This window comes from Pteronotus mesoamericanus, unplaced genomic scaffold (assembly GCF_021234165.1).
Source record: "Pteronotus mesoamericanus isolate MK-2021 breed Mesoamerican mustached bat unplaced genomic scaffold, CSHL_Meso_final contig_182, whole genome shotgun sequence".
Classification (NCBI taxonomy): Eukaryota; Metazoa; Chordata; class Mammalia; order Chiroptera; family Mormoopidae; genus Pteronotus; species Pteronotus mesoamericanus.
The window spans coordinates 16,425,973-16,449,977 of NW_026555078.1; the positions used below are offsets into that span (position 1 = coordinate 16,425,973).

Below are 24,005 nucleotides of genomic sequence, written 5' to 3' on the forward strand. Positions count from 1 at the left end.
GAAATAGGGGCTCTGGGGAGCTCTTCTGTGAGCCAGCATTATTCCAGCCCCAGCCCCTGGCCATCGTGGCTGGCTGCAGCATGGTCTGAGTGAGGTTGGGCGGGAGGTTGCCAGAAGTAGCAGGGGGTCTCCTGGGGGTGAAGAGGAGGAGGACAGGCAGGTGGGGAGCACCGAAGCCTGGGGTGCGAGGAAAATGCGTGAGTTCTTGCAGCTACTCTCCTGATGGTGAGTCATCCTGGAGCTGGGTGTGTGCGGAGCTGAGGGGAAGTGTGGAGGGAGGGGCCGGCTGGACTGTGGAAATCATAGGGCCTCTTGAGGGACCACGGGAACCACAGAGTAAGCAGGGCTTCTGGGAGGGAGTACCTGCCCTCTGAGAAGGAACGCCGCCAGGTGGTATCCAACCTGAGTGTGCCTGAGTTCTGGGTGCTAGCACTGCCCACCAGGCCAGGGGAGGGGGAGGATGGGGTGGGGGTAAGGCCAGGGACTGTTCGAGCTGCCTCTTGGTCATCTGGTGGGGAGAGGGGGCCCTTCGTCGGTGGTCTCCAGTCTCAGGGAAGTCAGCCCTGGCCCAGGCCTCAGCACTGCCCACGGAGAGGGAAAAACATACCAAAGAAAAAGCCAATTTCAGATGAGCCCCACGCCCCGCCCCCCTATCCCCGTTCCCCTGCCCCACAGCACCCAGGACTCTGCACACAGCCGAGAGGCAAGAAGCCCCTTCTTCTGGGACTGCTCATGGCCATGACACAGGACTTGAAGGTCGAGGCTGGTAGCTGTGGAGGTCTCTGCATCGGGCCGTCCATTTGCCCACTGGAGGGAGTCGGTCTGTGCGCTAGGCTGTCAGACCTTGGCCTCCAGCATCTCCAGGAAGAGTTTGTGCATGGGCACCTTGCCCTGCAGTTTGATGCTGTAGAAGTGCTGCACAGCCTTGGCCGCCGTCTGCCTCAGCAGGGGCAGCGTCAGCAGCAGCTGGCCCGTCCTCCGCGGCTCCGCGTGGCGCTGGCTCAGCTCGTAGTCCTGCAGTGCCTCGTGCAGCAGGTCCTGCAGCTTCTGGACCGCCTCCAGATCCTCGATGTACATGGAATCTGTGGACACAAGGGTGAGCATCAGGGACCCTGGGTGGAGAGCGCCGCCACAGGGCTTGGAGGCTGCCGAGGGCCCTCGGGCTCTGCTTTGGAGCTGACCAAGTCCTCACTTTAGAGAGAGGGAAGCCAAGGCCCAGAGAGGTTGGGCTGCCAGTCTGAGGTCACAGAGGCCAATGACAGAGCTAGGGCTTGGACCCAGGGAGAGAGAGCTCTATCTATGGAGGTCATTTCTTGACAAACCACCACGAGATAGGAGCGGAAATCCTGAAGGGCTCGAACCTGAGAAGGCCTGTAATTGCCCTGCAGGTACCGGGTAGACCCTGGAGCTGGACTGGTAGAGGTGGCGTCCTGCATCCCTCACTTGCTATTAGGCAAGTTATTTAATTTCTTTGTTCCCCATTTTTCTCATTTGTGAAATGAGATCATGGCCATGCCTAACTCAAGAGGTTAAATGAATTAATACAGACCAAGAGCTTAAAACAGTCCAAAGTAAGTGCCCAGCTAGTAGGTATCATCACCATCACCGCCACCATGACCACTACCGCCAATACCATCCTCACCATCACCACCATAACCAGCATCATCAGTAGCACCGCCATCACTACCATCATCATCACCACCATCACCACCACCACCTTCACCATCACCACCACCGTCAGCATCAGCATCAGCATCAGCATCATCACTGCTATTGTTGCTGCTGCTGCCAGGCACCAGCTCAAGCCTTCAGTGCAATCACTAACCTCAAAAATGCTGGCTCGAGAGTAGAGACACAGATAACGAGGTAAGCTCTGTGTCCGGCTGCCCCATGGTAGGGAACATAGAGGGCACTGAGACAGCATGGCTGGACACAGGGGACATGGCGATGAAGGTAGCTGTTGGAAGGGACCCTTGCCGTCTAAGATCCTGGGGAGGGCTTTGGACTCAGGCCACGAATTGAGGGTCTAAACAAAATTTCCCTAAATCTCAGCAGGGCAGGAGGAGCCGCTGATAGCTGGTTACAGTTAGGTCTGAGCCAAGGCAAAGGGAATCTCCTGGAACCCATTCCCTGGCCTCGGGGAAAATAGCTAGCCCTCTTCTGACATTCCCTAAAGTTCCTGAGCCGCCACCCTGAACCGCAGTGCCCAACACCCACCAAAGGTGGGAGGGGCGGGAGCATGTGAATCAAGTGAGCTTGAAGCTCTGAGTGGGTCTCCAGGGGAGGTTGGGCCAGACTCCTGAATTACTCAATAGAGCAGGGCAGTTGGGTTGGTTTAGATACCAGACTGCTCAGGGCAGCTGCACCAGCCAGCTGACACCAAGGCCCACCCCTTGACCTCCTGGATCCACACTCAGCTTCTGCCTTCAAGGGCCCTGCCTCCTTCTCTTGGGAGGACAGCAGTAGGATGAGGTAGATAAGACTCTGGAGTCTTAGCTTCTGCGTGCCTTTGGCCATGCTACCTGGGCTCTCTGAGACTGTTTCCTGGTCTGTAAAATGGAGCAAGTAAGAGCCAATAAGAGTGCATACTTCAGAATGGTGGTGAGGGTTGAATGAAATAGCACATTACCAGGCAGAAAGTAGGCACATAATGAGCGTTACTGTTACCATTATTGAGAGGATTCCCACTGGGGGCAAGTTACAGGCCCCGTACCCAGGACCCCTCCCTGTGCTTCGGCTCCTCGTTACCGAGGCAGTGAGGAATACTTCTTTGCCAGTTGCAGGGAAGCCTGGCTCCATTCCTACTCTCCCAACTGTTCACAGAGTGAACTTCAGATATGCTGGAGCCTGAAAGACTCCTGGCCCCCAGACTCCCTACCTCCTGTCAGCATCCTCTTCCCCATGCCCCCACCCTCCCCAAGGAGGCTGAAATTGGCAGCTGCCTTCGACCAAAAATGAAATAAAATAACATTGCAAGATTAATTTCTTTGCAATCCATCAGCCCGTCTGTATCGATGGCATTGATAAACTGTTAATTACAAAATCAATGGCTACGATTTTTTTTCTGCTGTCACGGAGCCTTGGAGAGGGACAAGGGGTGAAAGTCGGCCAGCAGACTCCCCAGGGGCATGCTTTGGAGCCACAGCCTGCCTCTGATGTGCTTCACCCTTCAGCCTAGCATCAGCCCGCCGAGCCCCATCTGAGCGGTCCTGTCCCATCCACTCAGCCTCAGCAGTGGCACTCACAGTGCCCCTTGCGGCTGCCACCGGGACCACAGCAACGATCCCCTGGCCTCTGTCTCTCCTCCAGCTAACATGCCCTGTCTGCCTGGGTGACTGTCCTACCTTACTGCTGGGGACAGGTCACTACCCCACCTCCACCCTATCTGTCATGGTTCCCTATACTGACCCTGTTACGACCCAATCACTCAATCCCTTCACAGCCTGGGAGCCTCTATGACCCCAAACGGCTTTTCTAGCCTGACCCCCAAATAGGCCTGTTCTTTCCCTGTTTCTACCTGCAGCCGATTGCTCCACTATGCAGCCACGGTGCTCAGGGCCTTGAGCACCACAAACTCCTCCACCTTGAGCTTCCTGAACCTGTGCGTAAGAGGCAGTATGACTTGGTAGGTGTCCCAGGGGCAAGAAATCCAGGTTCCTGGAACTTCATCTCACACAACCAAGTGCATCTTTAGGCAAAGCTTGATGCTAGTGGAAGATTCTGATGGGCTCATGGCACCAAACCATCGTTGGTTCCCAGGTGGTGTGTGTGTATATCCTTGAGGGTATGTGTATATTAGTATGTGTGTGCATGTGTGAATATCTGTATGTGTGTCTGCTTGTCTGTATGTCTCCGTATGTGTTGAGACGAAGGCAAGAGCAGCTGGCGGGGCTGAAGAGCCTTCCAAAAGCTCTTGCAGTGTGGTATTGAGGGGCAGGGTGAAGGTGACATTAGACTGGCCTCCCTCCCTTCACTCTCTCCTCCCAGGGGGGTGAGCTTGAGCTCAAGGTCTGGCGTGAAGTGGTTGGGAGAATCCAGAATCGAGGACGTGCCCTCCGGGGCCGCCAGCCTTGCTGTCTCATGTGGTCGCCTGGTGTCCTCTGCTTTCACTGCCTGTCCCCTTTCCTCCAGTGCCCCTCCAAATCCCCAGCCTGTCTTCCATGCTGCTTCAGGTGCTGCCCTCTGAACAGGGGAGCAGAGGGGATTGTGAGGGTGGCGACGCTACTCTCTGTGATATGTAATGATGGAGCGCTGTCGTTACGTGTTTGTCAAAACCTCTAGACCTGTACAACACAAAGAATAAAAACCCTGATGGAAACCATGGACTTTTGTTAATAATAATATGTCAATATTGGCTCATTAATTGTAACGAATTACCACACTAATACAAGATGTTCATAATAGGGAAAACTGTGTACAGGAGTAGAGGGGTATATGGAATTCTATATACCATCTGCTTATTCCTTTCAATCTAAAACTGTACTAAAACCCTAACAGCATTAGCATTCTCCAGCAAAACACACATTACAATTTGGGCATCTTAAGGTATAAATAAATGGTCTCTACAGAAGCATGTACATGTTAATTATTACTGTGCAGTAGTTTACTAATGCGTGCTTCCCCAGAAGCAGAGGCTGAGACAGGAGTTTGGACGCACGGGTTTGTAGAGGGCATGCTTTCAGGAGAAAGGGAGTCGGGGGGATGGGGCGGGGCAAGGGTTGGAGCCTGCAAGGTAAGGATGCGGCCTCGGCTTCCAGCTGATCCCACCCTGCCAGGAATCCTGCCCTTTGTTCCCCTGGGTGGGTGCACCATTGGTGGAAGGTGCCAGGGGCTGGGTGGGGTAGGTAACCCTCCTGGCCAGGCAGGTGAGGGTGAGTCTGGTGAAGGGGGCAACTGTGAACTTTCAGCTGCAAAACTCAGCAGCTGGGGCTTGAGTGCTCTGACCCAGGGAGGGTGGTCTGAGGGGCATCAGCAGCGTCCTCTGCGTGCTCTGTGAAGCCCTTTGTTAGGGGAACCGACTGACCTGGTGAGCCAGGGGCCGAGGTTTCCTGGGATATGGGACTTTCAGGAAAACAACAGTATCGAGTAAACCGGGTGGTTGCCCTATTGGAACTGTCTCCATCTGAAAGCCAGCTCTCCCTCCTCCATATGCTGATAACACTTTGTTTCCTCTAACATTAATAATAATGATAATAATGAACATTTATTGAACATTTGCTCCAGGACAGGCACTGGGCTAAGTGCTTTATCTTCAGTTTATCTTCAGCATCTCACACAAAAGTGCTTAGAGAAGGTGCTGGGATATCCCCACGTTACACACAGGGACATAGTTAAGAAAGATTGCCAAGTAGTTCAAGATCACACTGCTACCACCTATCAGAGCTAGAATTTGCATTTGGGTGGGTCTGACTCAGACACAAGCAGTTAAGTCAGTGTGCCGTCTTGTCGCAGAATTGTGTGTGTGCATGCTGACATTGTCTTTAAGCACAGGGACCGTGCCTTTCTCTTCCTTCTGCATCCCACATGGAACCCTGCATAGGGCGGATGCCAAGTGTAGACCTGGATTAGATTAAAGCTCATTCCCCAACACCAGCCTCTCTTCCCAGAAGCTGGTGGGAACTAAAGAAAGGGAGTGAGGCCTCCGTTTGAATGCCAGACTAAACAACTAAGTGGGGAAGGTTTTCCCCACTTTGGGCTTGGGCCCAAGCAATTTGGTTGTGAGATTCGAGGAGTGACCATAAACTCAGGTTGATTTTGGAATCATAGGATCTTGGTTTGACTCCTCGCTCTGTGTGACCCTGGCCAATTTGCTTCACCTTTCTAAGCCTCAGTTTCCACATCTGTAGCATGGGTTTAAAATGATAAGAACTTTGCTCCCAGGGTTGTTGTAAGAACAAAATAAGTTCATAGCTAAATTTATTTAACAGGTTGAGTATTTATTATGGGCCAGGTATGTTGTAAGCACAATATAATTCTATACAAATAAATCCTTTCCATAGTCTTATGGGGTAGGGACTGTTTGCTGTTCCCATTTAACTGATGAAGAAACTGAGGCACAGAGCGAAGCAACCTGCCCAAGTGAAAGAAGCCAGATTTGACTCTCTGGTGGTGACTCTACAATCTCTGTCCTTAACCAATGTACTGGCCTGGAGATCAAGGGCCCAGCGCGGTGCCCTGCAAATCAGGGCTTAGGAAATGCTCAACCCGTGCTGGCCTTCATCACCATCCTTTTAACTTAAAACCACCTTTTGTGCCATCTTGGGTGACAAGAATCTCCAGCATCTTCACACCATCCCACTCACAGGCCCCAGGGCGGTGCTCTCCAGGCCTGAAAAGACGTCTCAAAGCTCCCCCCATGGGTCCCACTCCCACCGTTACCTGAGTTGGCCAGAGCCAGGGCCTTGAGCGTCACGAACTCCTCCTTCTCCACCTTGAGCTTCTTGTACCTGCGCACCAGCTGCAGGATGGCCCGGTAGAGCTCCAGAAGCCCCGTGAGGCGGGAGTGCTCCTCGTCCATGATGTAGTCCTCCGCATACACCAGCTTGTCGTCGTAGGGCAGTGAGCGGTACACGATGCCCAGGATGAGGATCTCCATCCAGGCGCTCTGCAGCAGGCTCATCTGGTCCCCCAGAGAGAGGTTCGAGAAGCCTGTGGGAAGAGGGGGCCAGGAGGGCAGCCAGGGCCAGGGCCTCCCTGGGGCTGGCTGGAGGGTGGGATGAGGGTGGGGGGTATCCAGGCACCTCCAGACCCTGCCCCTCACCCTGTGCCTTAGGGACTCATCGTCCTTCCCTTGGTGAATGAGTCAGATATGGATTTTCATGGAAAATACTTACATAACAAAAGCTCAGTCAATGCTGACACTTGTTATTGCCATTATTACTGTTAGTTCTCTGGTATTTTTCGAAGGCCTGGGGAGGCTTTTTGATTAGTTAAGTGCACTTGTAATTTAAGGAGTTATTGAATTCCTAATAGAATTAGGAGGTGGCAATCTAGGGCCCCTCCGGTCTGGGGAGATTCCAGGCTCCCCTCACTGCTCAAGCCAAGGATGGTTTTTCTGTTTTAGAGTGATGCTTGGTCCTCAGGGCAGAGTCTCAGCTGTGCAGAGACCCAGGAATGAGGGCAGGACTCAGCTGTTCCTGGCCAGTGACCTGCTGTGGCCACAGCCTTGGGCTACAAAATGCTCCGGAGACCCCAGGGTCAGGGGGCACTTTGTCATGGGGCAGCCTCTCCTCCCAGGGGTCAGACCCCTGCTGCCTGGGCCATTACTCTCCACTTAACGATGACCCAGCAGTCCTGTGTCCTCACAGGAGGCCCCCCTCCCGGCGGGCAAGGACACTGACTCCGGGGGTGAAAGAAATCCGGGCATGGGGGTGGCCCCCCAATTCTGCCACTGCTAGTCCAATGCCTTCCAAAGATGGCCTGGGCTTGCATCCCGACTCCCCACGTACTAGCTGGAGGCCGACCTTGGGAAAGCTGTGCAGCTTCTCCAAATCTCAGCTTCCTCGTCTGTGAAGTGGCTGTAACAGCAGTGCCTGCCGCAGAGCATTGCTGGGAGGTCTAAATGAGCCAATGATTATGGAACATACCACACAGTTACGGAGCTCTTACTATTATGACTAGTGAGGAGAGTCTACATCTGCAAAATGAGAATGATATATTGGAATTGCATTCTGCGTGTTTAACTTGTGCAAAGTCAATTAACATCTTGGTAAACACGAGAGATAGGAAGAAAGGAGGGAGGGCGGGGGAGGTAGAAAACTGATTTTCAAACAGCTGGCCAGTCACCAACCACAGGTGGTAACTTCAGTGATTAGTTCCAGCACGGACCAGGCCAGATATGTTCAAAGAAGGAAAAGTATCCACAAAGCCATCTGTACCGTGTGTCATGGACTTCCAGGGGCCATTTTGCTTATGTAGGACTCATCACTCGTTGCTGACCTAGACCCTAACCCCGTCTGGATACAGCAGGCGCTGTGAGGATGAAGACAAGGGTGAGTGGAAGAACCGAGTGCTGGTCCCCACACACAGTGGGTGCTCAGCAAACGCGAGCTGGACGGTCGTGGTGGTTGTAGTGGTCGCACCTACTCCTGATGCTGTGAGTGTATGATTGATATGACTCTCTTCTCCCCTTTGGACTGGAGGTCTGGGGTGGTCCCGAACTTCTGGACTGGCCCATCGCTCTGGGCTTCCATGGAGTCCATCCCATCATTTTCTTCTGTCCTCTGTCTCTTAAAACCATTGTTCCTCCCGTCTTCCAACCAGTTTGCGAGTGTTCACCTACAGGGGCCACTCCTGGGGCCAGAGCCCCTTCACTTGGCAGGCTGCCCTTTCCCTCCTAGTCCTACCATCGCAGGTCCCATGCACGATCCGCACAGCCCAGGCCTGGGATGGGCACCTGGCTGCTGGCATCTGGGGGGGACGGGGCGGGGGGACACGGACAAAAGAGCTGGATCCATTGCACTGACAACAGGGCGAGCCTGGATTGATGCACCTTCTCAGGGGACAGGCGGTGGCACGGGGAGGGTCAGGTGCATGTGCGTCGTCCAGATCCCAGGGTGGGAGACTGTGTGTGGCTGCCTGTAGTGGCAGGGAGAGCCGGGAGGTAATAAAGGAGAGATAGAAATGGACATCCAATTTCCCTTATCGGGCTTCGGAGCAAGAGAGGCCTTGGGCGACATTAATTAACAGATACCAATCAGCCAGCCCATGAGGGTGTGTGTATGCAGGGAAGCGTGGGACTGCGCTGTGGGAGGGGGTGGGGAGGGGTTCTGAGAGCAGACAGAATGGGAGGAAAGATGTAGGAGGTGGATGGGGGGAAATTAATAGACAGTTGAATTGGAGTGGCAGAGAGGGAGGGTAAGGTAAGATCTAGGCTTCTGGAAACGAAGGAGAAAACACCCCTGTGAGGCTTCCCATGCAGGTGTGATCACTAAAAGAATGTGAATATCATGCTTCGGCTCCTTTGTTCATTCAACAACCATTTACTGAGCACCTACTAAGTGCCGGGCCCTGTGCGAGGCACTGCGGACAGGCGGCGAGCTCAAACCAGAACTGGGGCTCATAGGCAAGAGGGAAAGACATACCAGGTACCACATTCATCATGAAGTTACAACTTGGGAAGAGCTGCTGTGACAAGATGGAGGGCTCTGAGAGGACACAGTGGGGGATGTGGCCCGAGAGTCTGGAGAGACTTCGCAGAAGAGAGACTTTGGGGCTGAACCTCGAAGGGCGACAAGGCGCCTCTGACAGCACGTGCCTCGGTGTCCGCCTGCCCTGTGCGCTGAGGCCCTGTCATCACCCCACCCTCGCTGCTGAGCCCCCATCCTGGTGCAAAGGAGGTGCCCCAAAACATTCCAGTCACAGAGGAGCAAACGGACAAATGTCACCGAGCCTTGACTCCTAGGTGAAGAGTAAATGTGTCAAAGGAACTCGGTTAGTCCCTCCTAGTCCTTTAGACAAGAGTGTGGACTTAACCGCCTTTGGGTCAGAGACGGTCCTGCCCTCTGGGGAGAGGGGCAGAGCTGGTGGGGGGAGGGAGGGAAACCGCTCCTTGGAGAGCTTCCTGCCAGGCTGGTCTGAGTAGCAGACTCCACCCCTGCCTTCTCTCTTCCTCCTTGAGCATCTTCCAAAGGAGCTGGAAATAGCTTTGAAAACCCAAATGCGCACTGCAAAGAGCTGGACAGCGCACATAGGCGGCTTCCTTTTGTGCGAGGAAGGGGGAGCTGTTTGACCTTTTCTAACAGTTGACACAAGAAGCACTAGGAGGAAAAATGAGAACTAAAAACTGTTACTTCTAGGAGGAGAAGCGGGAGGAGATAGGGACTGAGACGAGACTTCTGTGTATATACATTTTTTGGTCTATTTTTGGCTTTTGAACCTGTCCATGTTTAACATGTCCAAAGATAAAATTAAATCAGGCACAAAATGAAAGGTAGGCTTCCTTTAACTCAGCAATTCCATAGCTGAAAATCTCTCCTAGAAAGAAAAGTATGCTTAAATCCACAAAGATAAATGTGCAAAGCTGTTTGTTGGATCAGTTTGAAATGGCCTAAAGCAGGAAACAACCAAAATGTAACTAATGTAATACATGCAATTGTTACATAAATGTGATTATGAATTAAAGGAATGGCACATTAGAAGCCACTAGAAAGGATGAGGTAGAATGTGTGTGGATGCGGAAAATACTCAAGGGCACAGGGAAGGAGGGCTAAGTGTGAAGCGCACAGAGGCCGGAGCAGGACTGTCAGAATCCCAGCTCTGCTGACCCCTGGCTGCCCGGCTCTCTGTGCCTCAGTTTCTGCATTAGCAAAGGAGGAAAAAGAACAATACTGACCCCAGGGGGTTGTTTGAATTAAACGAGCTAAGGTGTGGAACACTCAGAACGCTGCCGCTTCGCACTTGATAAGTGCTACTATAAGAAGCAGGGCGTGAAGCCGTATTACAGCGTGATCCATGGAGGGCACGGAGACACACACACACACGTGCGTGCGCAGGGCGGTTGTGCACGTCCAGGAAACTGCCCCAGGGATGCCCAAGGAGGATGAGAGGTTTGGGACTCAGAACTTCCACCCTCTGTCACATCAACAACTTCACTAGAAGCAGAGGTTCCTTCTCTTATTTATACCCAAACAAAGGGGCTGAGCCACTCCTCCCTGCCCTTCAGCAAAGCACCCTTCACTTCTTTTTTGTGCTGAGTTCTTCTCCTCCTCCATCAAGTAATTATCAGTTGGGACAAAGGGGGCTGCTGGGACAGGCTGTGTGTGGCCTGTCCCCCTGGAGTGCAGCGCTGTCCCTGTGCCTGGTTGAGCACTGGCCCCTTCAGGTGCTGCCCACCTGGCTGCCCACAGGGACTCTCTCCCCAGGCCTCCCACCTGGGGCTCTGCTGCTCCCAGAAAGTTGCTTTATCTGCACTGGCCGATCTCATACCGTGCCGGCTCTTCCCCACCTCCCCATCCCCCAGTGATTTGACAGCACAAGCTCCTAGAGTTTAAAAAAAAAAAAAAAAAGAGCACATAATTTGTGGCAAGTGGAGTTCATAATCTGTTAATTTATTATCGTTTCTGTCGACCTGGAGGGCCATTAGCAGAGGTAATAAAGGGAGATGTAATTATAGGATCTGAGGCCACTCCAGACACAGCTGCTGTCACTCGGCAGCCCATATTTCATCGGCCGCTGGCATCCTTCTCTCCCCGGTGCGGGCCAGCGGTGGCTACCTGGGCATGGGGCCGCTGAGGGCCCCTCTGTGAGGAGGCCCCTGAGGGTCCCCTGCAGAGGCCATGCACCTGTCAGCCGGAGCGGGCAGGGCCACTGGGGACTCCCCACGGGCCGGCAGGAGAAGGTGCCCCTGGCCGGGGCAGCCCCGAGACTGCCAGGGCTGAGCACAACCAGCTCACAGCCTATGGAGGCTGCAATTCGTGAAGGGAGACCCACGGCCTACGAAAGGCTGCAGGCTCTTGGCCTAACCTCTCTCTCACCAGAAACAGGAGGAGGACAATCTAAAGATTTGGGTTTGTTCTCTGGGCAACCCAATACTTGGGAAATCAACATTTGGGGGAGTGGGACTTCAGAATGATGGAAACAGAAGAGTGGCTGTTATTCTGAGCAAACCCCAATGAGGCCCAAGTTCCCCACGGGACTCACCCCGTGTGTTCAACACTATGGTAAAAGGGAGCAAAGTGCGGGGAAGGAGTTTGTGCTGAAGTGATCCTTCCTCTGGCTGAGCCGGCCGCTCGGTGCCTGCACGGATACTTCGGCTTCTGTGTGTGAGTGAAAGCTTGTGTTCACAGTGTCTACTGCCCTTCTGGACTTTCCTCCATGGCCTCTGCCCATCAACCCTGAAGGCCCAGCTCAGGGTCTGCTCTCTCCCCTCGCAGGCCATGGCATCCCTCCTGCCTCTCAACTCTGTCCTGGGGTCCTTCTCTCTGTATTCTAAGTGTCTGTCTCATGGGTGAAAGACAGGAGGTGGGACATGGGGTGGGGGGGGGTGGAGCTGAAACAAGGCTGGTCATGGGTGATAACTGTTGACTCAGGGTAATGGATACACATGGGTTCAATATACTCTTCGACCTACATTTGTTTAAAATTTTCTATGACAAAGTTTTTTTGTTTTTGTGTTTTTAAATTATCCATCTTATTCCCAAATGGGATCCTTGGGATAGGAATCAATCTAACTCTTTGAATCAGCCACAACTAGCAAGAGATCTTACATACAGTTAATGCTCAATAAATGCATGGAAAGGTAACTATGAAGCCCGCTCTGTTTGCCAGACTCTGGACTAGAGGCTAGGCAGGGGTGTCTACCCTGTGGCCCATGGGCCACATACAGTGGAGGATGGCTATGAATGTGGCCCAACACCAAATTGTAAGTTTACTTAAAACATTAATGAGTTTTTTTGTGATTACGTGTTGCAATGTATTTAATGTATGGCCCAAGACAACTCTTCTTCCAGTGTGGCCCAGAGACACCAAATGGTTGGATACCCCTGCAGAGGATACTGAGGACTGAGATGCTTCCTCTGCTTAAGGGCCGAGGCTTGGGCTCCCTTTCAAGACTCTATTCCCAAACAGTTGTAAGGAGCCAGTCCTTCTATCTGTCCAGGAACCAAGACAGACAGGAACAGACACAAGTCCCAGGGTGGGACCCAGGCGTGCATCCTTCCTAACTCAATCTGCTCTCTTGTTTGTGCTCTCTTTCTTTCTAAGGGTTGGTGAGCAGGCCTTCAGGTGAGTTTTCCGTCTAGTCTAAGATGGGATTAAGTCAATTAGTTTAAATATATCGGGGCCCTTGATGTGTCATCGCCCTAATAGGAGGTTTACAGGCAGTAGCAGGAGACTCTATTAATTAATTTTACCTTAAACACTAGGAGGTCAGGACCAAATAATTCAGCATGCAGATTTATGCAAAATAGGCAAATTAGCGTTTGAGGCAGACAAGTGAGCTCCTATGTTTATTTTTTAATCGAAAAGAATTTGGCTTTGGACAAGAAGAAATGGTGATGCGAAAGGAGGCATTTACCACTATCAGCAACAGTGACGACTGTCATGGTCCCTGCCATGGGTGGGGTCTGGGCTAAGTGTGCCACATCCTCCCTGAACCCTGGACAGGGGGCTCTATTCTGAGGCCCATTTTGCAGGAGAGGACACTGAAGCTCAGAAAAATGAAATGTCTTATAATACTAAGAAGGACAGCTGGGATCAGAACCCAGGGCTTCCTGAATCCAGGGTCTGTGCCCCCAGGAGCCATTCTGCTCTGCCTGCTGCCCTCTGGGTTGGAACTGGGAAGACAGGATGGGAGAGGGGATGGGCGGCAGGGGAGACAGCGCCTCCTGGGCCTACTCTACCCTCTGGGAGGTATGGCAGGAGTAGGGTGGTAGAAGGGAGAAGCAGTGACCTGGGGAGACCACCAGGAGCCACCCCTGAGCTGTTGCTTGGATACATCATCTGCTAACCCCGAAGAGGAGTGTGCGATGATGGGCGGGAGTGCAGGGGAGCTGTGCCCGATTTGGTCCTGGGTTAGTGGAGCAATCCAGGCTGAGGTGTCTTAAGCAGTGGCCTGATCCCACATCTGTGCTGAACCAGCACAGAGCAGATTCAAAAACTACTGAGTGAAGTAATCCCAAGAGGCTGAGCTCCTTAGTAAGGGCTCTGCGGCCCAGAACCCTAGGGAGCCCATTCCTGAGTCAAAACACCTTAGGGCCACCAGTAGTTCCCCAAAGCAGGAATTCTAGGCTTCTGCCAGCTGAGTGACACCAGCACCACCTCTGACCATGCAGACTCTCTACAAGTCTGTCTGAGGGAAAGCTCCTCCCTGAAAGCTGTGCACAGGTCCTACATAAGGGCTGTCTCGCTCACCGTGGGTCTTAGCATCTAAAGTCTAGGACACATTTGCTACGTAAGCATGTATGCTGTAGTCATCATTCAGAGCTCATGATAAACACACAAACCAAAAAATGGACTACAGACAAGAAGATAAAGTGTCCCACATAGCTAGTAAGAATCCAAGTCCATGGTGAATCACTGCCAGAAGATAACAGGATGTCTCCTCCACACTACAAGCCAAGTTTGTTACAACCTTAAAGGAATAAACTGCACAGGCTTTAGAATAGTCCCCGACATGCATGCAATGTAAAGTATGTGGGTATCAGTGTCTACAAAAACAAAATAAAAAATCGGCTCCCACTGTATATCTAGAACAAGAAAGCTAAAAGAGGGTTGGGGGCTGCATGCAATGAAGAAAAGCCCATATCACCTCAAACATGTTCATTACACATGCTTTGCATGCTAGGAATGACCTTAAAATCGCAGAATCCACATAAGGAGACATGCCCCTCTTAGAGGTCTGGCACATGGCCACAGTGAACATGCAGCTGATGTTAGCATGTGCCCACTGCTCACACGTGTGCCCATATGTCATCTTCACGGCGCAGCCCACCAAGGAGGTTGTTCCCACAGGAGTGGATGGACCTGTCCAGGGTTACACAGCTAGCAAGTTGCAGGCCCAGAATTTGAATCCCAGACTGATTCCCAAGCCATGTTGCTGACTGTTCCACTCCACCTGCCTCAAACAGGGAGCTAGAGAGCCAATCCATCTTCTGAGTTGTTTTCCAGTGTATTTCCATTCAGGCCTACAAGAAAAACCCTACTTCTTGGTCTTTAAGGATTCAAAGGATGTGCTCTTTGAATATCACTTATTGAAGATATAATCACAAACCCTTTAGACTAATAACCCTTCTGAAGGCCCCAGCAGATGAGGACATTCTGGAACCTTCCAAACACCTGCTCACCTCCAATCCCACAAGGAGAGAAAAGGAAACCAGAGGGAAACAGGCTTGCCAAGATTTTCCAGGGTTCCTGAGTTCCAGGCTCCCCTGCCTCAGAACCATAGCCGGCTATGGGGCCGTGGCTGGGAGTCCGTGGCTACACTCTCTCCCTGGTCCTGCGTGACTCACCTGGGATGTGCTTGGCCCAGCCAATGATGACCACGAGCTCTCTGTCTGCCAGGTCACAGAGAGTGGCCAAGGACTTGATGTCGCCCTCCGGCATGCCGGCGGGAGGCATGGCATACAGCTTGTCCGGCTCAGCCACCAGCAGGTAGGAGACAATCTTGGTCACTGCAAAGACCAAGGTGGGAAAGTGAATGAAGGGACCAGGATGGAGCCTGGGATAGGTCAGGAAGAAAAGTCAGTACAGAGGAACCCAGGAGGGTCAAACCTAGCTGTCATCTTCCCTACCTGGAGAATCCACCCAAGAGGAACCTGCTTGAGTGGGTGGCTAGAGGGGCATGTTCTGGGTGCTGGGACCCGGGCCGTCGTAGGGCCATGCTTCATTTGGAACCACATTCTGGGGTGTCCCATATGGAATGGTCTTCTGAATAAAGTGTCATTCTGAAGTACCCAACACCAATGTCGGGCACTGATGCCACCTCCCTGGGATCCACATTGTCCCATAACCTAGCACTGGGAAGGTGGCATTTCCCCAAGGGGTGCCCAATCTGCCAGTACAGATGCCAGCAACAGGGGCACGGACTGCCCTGGCACTCACATGGCTTTTTAGCAGGTGGGGAAATCTGTAAGCTTAGGTATGGGCTGTTCTCCGAGTCCAGCCGTCGCTTATATTTCTGGCGGCCTCCACGCACTCGGTCAAGGCGCACACCTGTTGGGGAGAAAAGGGGAAAAAATCTCAAGAGTTGTTCAACATCACCGGGGATATTAACACTGACTTTGGGATTTCAGCACTGGCTGAGTCCTTCCAGGCCACACCCAGGTGGCCTTTTACAGCTGCCCCATGGCCGGCCTCAGGCCAGGTGGTTGAACAATCCTAAAATGATTTTCTATGGTAATGGCCCATCCCAGTTGCCCCGGGCATGGTTCTGCCTCTCCGGATTCAGCATCTTCCTGAAATCCATCCCAAGCAAACTTCAGTTTCAAGATCTTTCTGTCTCTAAAAGGGAAAGGGCAACAAAAGCACTCCTCTACGTGTTGGGGAAAGGAGACATGATATTTCAGATCTGCTGTGAATCAAGGGAGGGCTGAGCCAGCTTACCAAGAGAGGAAAGGAACACCTGCCACTGGCTGGTACCTCAACAGACTTAAAACAAGGATTTCCAAAATTTCCACCTAAGAAGCACCTAGGTAGGCGCTCATTACAAATGGCAATTTCTGGATCTCACCCTCAGAGATTCTAGGAAAGTGTTCTAGAGTTGGTCAGCTACACAAAGTCCCCACAGGATGGGGATGCAGGGGGCCTGGCCACATCCGGAAAATCAATGCCTAGAAGTATCTCAGCAGCAGGTGCAGAAGCAGTGTGGCCACTCTACACTGACACCCCTTTCCAGGAGTGAGGCTCAATCCTTGAGATCCCTATTGTCACAGGGTCCCTACCACCTTCAAGAAACCAGCCCTGCCCCCAGCTCCTGCTGTCTACACAGACACATTGTACCATCTGATACCCTCACCAGCAAGCAGAGTGGACAGAACGTGGGGTGGGCTCCTCATCCAAGAGCACACAAGCTCATGCTGGCCACCAACCTGTGTGGCCTGATCTGAAGAGACCCATCAAATCGGCTCCACAGTAGAAACTAACACAGAGAACAGGATGGCTCTCCTTCCCCTGCCATGGAACAGGCCTTGACAAAACGGAAAAGGCTGGGAGCCAGAGTCGTAACAGGAAGACAGCTCAGTGGCCCCCTCAGCCTCCGACGTGACCAGCTAACCTCAACTTCTGGGCCTTTCCGCAGAGGCATGGGTTACCCTCACAGAGCCCCCATCAGTGGAAGATCTCAGGGCCGTCTCTTCCCCCAGGACTTCCTCCTGCTGGTTCTAGCTTCTTTCAGCCTCCTGGCAGGCAGTTACTGGCAAGTCCTATCAGCCCAGGGCTCCCTTGGAGAGAGGGAAGAGGAAGGCAGTAATGATTCTAACGTAACAGAAGGATTTAGATCCATTCCTGCCGGGGGTGATTTTCTGGATGCTTCTCAGTTAGGATGTACAGCTCCTATATTCTAGTCCAGGGTAGAAAAATTTTCCTGGAGCCTGAGAACAATTGACAGTAAAATTGCGGTTTAGAGAATGGGCGGGGCCTGCTCTTGGAATGCTAATGACCCTAAAGGAGCTTCTGGGAGAGGTGCCCATCCCAAGTGCTTCCAGGTAAGGGCTCAGACCACGGCCTCCTCCTGGAGGGCAAGGAGGCTGGCTGTGAGCACCCCAAGCCCAGCAGGCTGCCCAGGAAACTTGTCTTTCGTGGGGGCCAGTCTCTGCTCAGCATTTCCATCTGCAGCCTCCTTTCCCACCCTGCATGCTAATTAAAGGTAATTCTCCTATTGTGGGTAATCTCGCTGGAGCGCCTGGCCCACTCCCCACTATGGATATCAAAGTGGCCCAGGTCCTCCTTCTCTCCACTCTCTGGAGATGGGAGCTTGGACTGGTGACACAGGCAGAGCCAATGGCTTTGAATCAGGATGAAATGGCGCCAAGAGAGATGGAGGGTGAAGATGGGTGAGGGCAGTAGCAGTGGCCTTGGGAGCAGGGGAGCGGGCAGCCCTGGGTCAGACTCTCCTGGTCACTGTATCCCCTGTGCCTGGGCTGTCCGGGCTTCTCCTAGTGCTCGTCCGGCTCCTGAGTGTGGTCCTCGGGCCTCCTGATAGGCTTCCAGTGAGCTCCCCTCTTGCTTCAAGGGTCAGAGTGGGCTGCAAGTGACCACCTCTGTAGCGCGTTCTCCAGGAGCAGACCCCGAGACAAGGATGCGCAGGCAGGCCGTTGATTTGGGGTGGGGGCATTTCAGGAAGATAGGTGGTAAGAAGTGTGCTGCTGAATAGGCTACTGCTGCTGGGCCACTGAGGACCCTGGGACACAGTGCAGAACGTGCCTCAGCTACCTTGACGCAGATTAGGGCCTTGGGGCATTTAGCCACCTCTCCCACAGCCACTGGAATTTCCTAGGTCCAGGCTGAGCTGGCTCTGGTGGCCAGAGAAAGCCCTGGGCAGAGCTACAGTCACAAGGTGGCAGGTCAGCAGGTCAGCACGCCATAAAGGCTTGAGTAGATGTGGGTGGGGCACCAAGGGCTGCCTTCCTTCTCAAAGCGTGGTCCACAGCCAGCAGCATCAGCATCATCCATGAGCTCGTTAAAAATGCAAAAATCTCAGGCCTGGCCCCCAAGGAATCAGAGTCAGCATTTTAACAAGGTGACACGCATGCACGCGAGCTCGTGAGGAGCCCCGCACTCCAGCATCCTGCACAGGCGGCTGCCGGTCAACTTCCATCAGTTCCTGGGACCCTGAAGGGGACAGCTGACTCCTATCTGGCACAAAACCTAAATGCACGAGCTGGTACGACTTAAGCTCACATTTGCCCCCTCACCTCTCCCAGCCCCTCAGAGAGGCCGGAAGGAGCAGGCACACAAACACATGAGTCCTCCCTTGAAGACTTTTGGGGGAAAGTTCTGTGTTTGGCAGCGTTTTCCTGCCCCCATCCTGTGACACAACCACAAAGCTCCTCCCACCGCCCCCGTACCCCAGGGAAGCCAACCCTCTGTCACGCTCTGCTTCCCCTTGGATAGCCGGGGAGACCAAGTGTGAAAGTGCCAAGCTTCACGCATGAAGGACGGCGAGAATCCCATTTCCTGAGCCCCTACTATGTGCAGGGGTCGGTTGCGGAGACCAGGATGAGCCCCTTCCCCTCTTCACTGACTTTCTCTCTAGAAGGGCCGCCTCATGAATCCTCCCCTCCCACCCATCCCGCCCTGCCCAGGCAGCTGTCAATGAGAGTGGAGACTTCTCAACAAAAAGTAAAAAAATGCACTTATCCCTTAGCCAGGCAAGGCAATGGGCAGTTGCCACCTCTGTTGCTCCCTCCCTCTGGAACGTTCTCTCTCCTGATACAAGACCCTGCCCTTAGTGAGTGTTCAAAAACTCTTGATGAACACAGCAATGGCTGTGCCTCTTCCCGGGCTCCGATACACTGGGCTTCCCCTACCAACTCAGTGCCCCTTATGCCCGGGACCCCGTCGTACTCCAGGGTCTGCCATGGCACCCGGTATGCAGTAGGTGCTTAAGAAATTCTCACTATTGCTATCATTGTCATCATTATTATTTTTCTTCCCCAGCACAGTGTACATCTCTCTGGAAAATCACATTAATAATGATAATGTGAACAGCCTAATTTGCAAAGGACTTTCGGTATGCATTGCCCTATTTAATCCACAGTTTATAAAGCAGGTGCTATTATCCCTATCTTATCTCTATTATACCTATTTTTTTTTTTCAGAGAGATTTAGTAATTGCCCAATAAAAGAGGCAACATGCACGCTGTTTGCCATTCTGGGGTCTCACCTTCCAGGGCACAGCAAGTGTCAACTCTGCTCTAAATTTCTTCCTCTAGATCTTTACAGCACAGTGGTCAATGGCTCCAGTCAATAAATGGATCAATTACCAGGTTATTTTGTTTAAAAAACAAACAAACTGCAGGCTTTGATTATGCACAAACCAACACGAGGTATGAGATGTGTTTGCTCTCCTGGCTTCCTCTCTGCTTCTCCCTTTGGCAAGCCCAGCCCACCCAGCCCAGGGGATGCGATGGTCAAGGGCTCAGGCCCCTCACGTCCCGGAGGGCTTCTGCAGCCTTGGTTCCACCATCAGGTACAGTGGAGGCGGCAAGAGTAATACCAACTCTGCTCACCTCATATGGCTTTCGTAACAGTCAGATGCCACGATAATAGGAAAATGCTCAGCAAATTGGAAAGGGGCTCCAGCGGGCCAGGTGAGGCTGCCACTCCGGTCACTGTGCGTTGGCACTCACCTGGTGCTTCACACACCACCTCCCACTTGTGTCCCTCTATTCCCATCCGATCTTCAGTTCTTGGGCTCTTAGAGGACAGGGCTCAGGCCGGCTCCATTTGCTGATTCTCCCTCCCCCTACACACTGTCCCACAGGCAGGATCGCTTCAGGTCAAAGGGTCCTGTAGCAGGAACATATGCTTCCCCGCCCAGGGACCCCCTTCCCATGGGCTGGAGTTGGGGCAGATGGGCCCCCGCCTAAGGAAAGTGGCCCTAACTCTCCTGCCCACACTACTCCCAGAGGCAATGCAGTCCTGAATGTATCATGTCCTGAGAAGCCATTCCTGCTGGCAGAGCAGGCCACACCCTTCCTGGGCTCCTTTTGCTCATCCTCTACTACAGTAACTATAGCCAAACAACAGCTCTTCACAGTAAATACACCGAATGCCAATCTCCCTGGTGGACTGTGGGAACTTCCTGGGCAAGGGCTTTCCTTCATCTTTGTAGCCCAAGCGAGTCTGAGTGAAATGGCGTGCCAGCTGGAATGAAGCCCTGCAGACTTAGGAAGCAGAAGGATCTCAGGGTCTGGTCTTTTCTCTGGTTTCCATTTGCCCCCCCCCCCCCAGCTTCCAGAAATTCACTCCCTTAAGGCAGCCCAAAGCTCATGAACTTCCCTCCTCGTATTGAGCTAAATTCTGTCTCTGAATCATTTCCTATCCTTCATCCCATCCACAAAGACTATACCCTTCCACAAGACCACCTTTTATGGACTTGAACTTTCTTGGGCACCCTCCTTGCATGGCCAAGCACATCTTATTTTCTACATTTGCAGAGTGTTTTCAGGCCAACTCCCTCCCTGCCTTCTATGCATTTGTCTTTATTGATGTGACCTGTTAAGAACTGAGAACGGTCAGCTGCTTAAGGGCAGAGACAGTGGACAGAGGTCTGAATTCCTCTGCTCTCTACCTAAACAGACATTGCTCAACTGTGTTTATCCTTATTATCAGCCAATGTGTGTTTATATTTTGAGTATGCTGCTCATAATTTTAGTAAATAAGAATAAGCCCCTCCCTGACAGATATGGACTGGTTTCTTACCTGAGAGCAAGATGTTGGATCATGAATCTTTTAGAAGTGGGTAACCAAATTCTAACAGTTGGGTCTGGCAGACATTATTAGGTGTCTACCCCATTTTCATTCCATTCCCCCTCTTCTATACTAACAGAACTGCAATTTTGTTAGTAGAGACGAGCTATCCTAGCAAGTCCCAACAATCCTGCTCCCCAGTTTCCCAGTTTCCCCAATAACACGGGCTGGTCATGTGACCTGGTTCTGGCCAATGGGATGTTAAGGGAAGTCTATGGTAGAAATTTCTAGGAATGAGGTAGAGGTTTGTCTCAGTGATATGGCTGTTTTTGTCTTTCTCCTACCCTGACCTGGAAGGTGAAGTGGAGAGCTGTGGCAACCATCTTGCAACCATGAGGCAGCCATGTGAGGACAGCATGAAGAACACCCAAAGAGCCCTGATTTCTATGTTTTTGAAGCCTGTGCAATGCCAGCAATTGCTGATCTCCAGACTTCTTGTTAGTGGGGAAATCAATCTCATTTATCAGTGTTTAAGCCAATAGCAGTCAAGTTCTCTGTAACTCACAGCAGAGAGCAATTTTCACTGATACATTGGGCAATTACTTTTAAATTAGGATGCTTAAGTCTTACAAATACCAAATTGGAAAAAAAGGGGGACTTGAGCTTGAAATGAAATGAGTCGCCTTATTGTTTGTATTCTTATATTAGCAAAATATCTAAAAAGTAGGCTCAGGGAGCATGTCAAAGTACTAATTAATCTACAATTACTGCCTGGGATTATTAGATTGTACCATCTTATTGATACTTTCTGAATTTAAACAAGCATTAATAATACCCATCTGTAAAGTATACCAAATCTCCAAATACTATAATAAACATATCCTTTGTTTTAATGACTGTTCAACATGGTTTAATCTCTTAACATGTGCAGGTAAAAATTTAAGTATCCATTAGTGTTCCCTGAACACAAAAAAGAATGATAATCACTGGATACATGCACCTGAGCAGACCGAGTCCTTTAGTTGAGCCCAAGACTGGATAAGGAGTTGTCCTCCTTCCTGGCAGCAGAATAACCCTCCTAAATCTTGTAGACACAAGTATAAACACACATTCCTGTCTACTGACCAGTTGCTACCAGGTGCCGGCCCGTGCTCTGAGCATGGTGTGGATATTATTTCACTTAGGGGCTAGAATAACCCTATGAGGGAGCTTTGATCATTACCCCATTTTACATATGGGGAAAGTGGGGCTCAGAGAGGTTGAGGAACTCACCAAGGCCACAGGGGTAGGAATGGAGCCTGACCCCAGAGCCCAGGCTCTCCAGCACTCTGGCAGCCCCCATCTCTCCATGTGTCAGGAGTCTTCATGTTAGAAGACAAGCAGCAGAGAGACCCTGGGACCTCTGCTGGTCTGCAGGACCACAACACACCTCACGGGGCACCGTTCACCCAGAATTCAGTCTGAACGCCCCCCACCCCCGAGAGATGGGCTTGACGGCACATGGAGGTCACTGTGGCCTCAGCCGAGAACAGCCTCCCTCACTGCCGGCGGGCCCACCCTGCCCAGAGGCTGTTTGCCAGCCACACGTGTGTGATCTCCAGAAGACCCTGCTGTGGCACGCACACTGGCAGAGCCAGTGACAGCTCCCCGTGAACAGCTTTCTGAGCTGGTGGGTGGGCTCTGCTTCCTTTGCTCCTCCAGTGCCACACTCTACCCTTGTCTGTCCTGCCCTGTCCCCTGGGATCCCTTGTCCTCCAGCTTCCAATGAGGTGTGCTTCCTCAAGACACCACAGAAGATGAGGAAGCAGGGAACATGGAGTATTTACTCCCAACTCCTACCACTTCCGTCCCTTCCCGTTGGGCCACTGTGTGGCTGAGACTTTGACCTCTAAATGTAGCCACAGCTCTCACGTCTGTTCCTGCCCAGCCCTGACCAAGAGAGCAGGGAGGTGGGATGACCTTGGACACCCTTGCAAGGAACAGGGGGAAAGACAAGGTGAACAGAGGGAGTATCGCGTCCACGCTGGGAGGCTCCCTCACAAAACCTGGATGCGAACACCCAGGGGCCTGCCTGTGGCTTCCTCTGCTTACCTGGAGACTGTGTTTATTTTGGGAGCAGCCACTGTGGGGAGGCCCAGAGATGCCTGCACCTCTAAGGAAAAGAAAAAAGCACTAGGTTTGGGGTCTACCCCTTACTACTTCTTCACCTCTCTGTGCCTCAATTTCTGCACCTGCAAAATGGAGATAGTAATAGTACTTACCTGGTAGGATTGTTGTGAGGATTAAATGAGTTAATACGTGTAAAGCACTTAAAATGTTATAGACAGCCCATAGTAAGTGCGAAAGAAATGTTAGCTAATATTATTAATATTAAAAATACTTCACCCTTGAAACTGTTCTACATCTTGATTGATACAGTTAAGTAATTAGTCTGCTGTGATACTATCCTAGAGTTTTGCAAGATGTTACCATTGGGAGAAACTGGGAAAAGGGCACATTATTCTCTCTCTGTATTTGTTCTTACAACTTCATGTGAGTCTCTAATAAAAAGGCTAATTAAAATTTTTGAAACACTAAGCTGTCGTGCAGGGTTAGTGGTTCCTCAAAAAGCTACATAGAATTATCATATGACCTAACAATTCCACTTCTAGGTATCTACCCAAAAGAATGGAAATCAGGAACCCAAACAGATACTTGTATGCAGATGTTCATTGAAGCATTATTCACCAAAGGGTGAGGCAGCCCACCTACCTATTGACAGATGAAAGGATAAACAAAAAGTGGTACTACCCAGGCAATGGAATCTTATTCACTCATAAAAGGGAATCCAGCTCTGATACATGCCATAGCATGGATGGACTTTGGAAACACTGTACTAAGTGAAATAAGCCAGACATGAAATAAAGGGACATTGTAGGATTTCACTTATAAGAAATATCTGGAATAGAGGGGAAAGTAGATTGATTGATGGTTGTCAGGGGTTGGAGGAGGAGGAGAAGGGGGTTATTACGTAACAAGTACAGAGTACCTGTTCGTGATGATGAGAAAGTTCTGGAAGTAGGTAGTGGTGATAGTTACAAAGCACATTATGAATGTACTTAATGTCACTTAATTGTACACTTAAAAATGGTTTATGAAAGGGGGATTTTGTTGTA

At 51.6% G+C, this 24,005-nt stretch overlaps 1 protein-coding gene across 2 annotated transcripts in view; it reads right to left on the reverse strand.

The window, feature by feature from the left end:
• Positions 1-752: 752 nt before the first annotated feature.
• ESRRB (estrogen related receptor beta) overlaps positions 753-24,005 on the reverse strand; it is a 99,909-nt gene continuing 76,656 nt past the window's right edge. For both annotated transcript variants that reach the window (XM_054567231.1, XM_054567232.1), the window contains exons 4-7: positions 15,541-15,651; positions 14,949-15,110; positions 6,379-6,648; positions 753-1,082 (exon numbers count right to left, since the gene is read on the reverse strand). In XM_054567231.1, the coding sequence (XP_054423206.1) occupies positions 838-1,082; positions 6,379-6,648; positions 14,949-15,110; positions 15,541-15,651 (788 nt within the window). In that variant the 3' untranslated portion in view covers positions 753-837. The remainder of the gene's footprint in view (positions 1,083-6,378; positions 6,649-14,948; positions 15,111-15,540; positions 15,652-24,005) is intronic.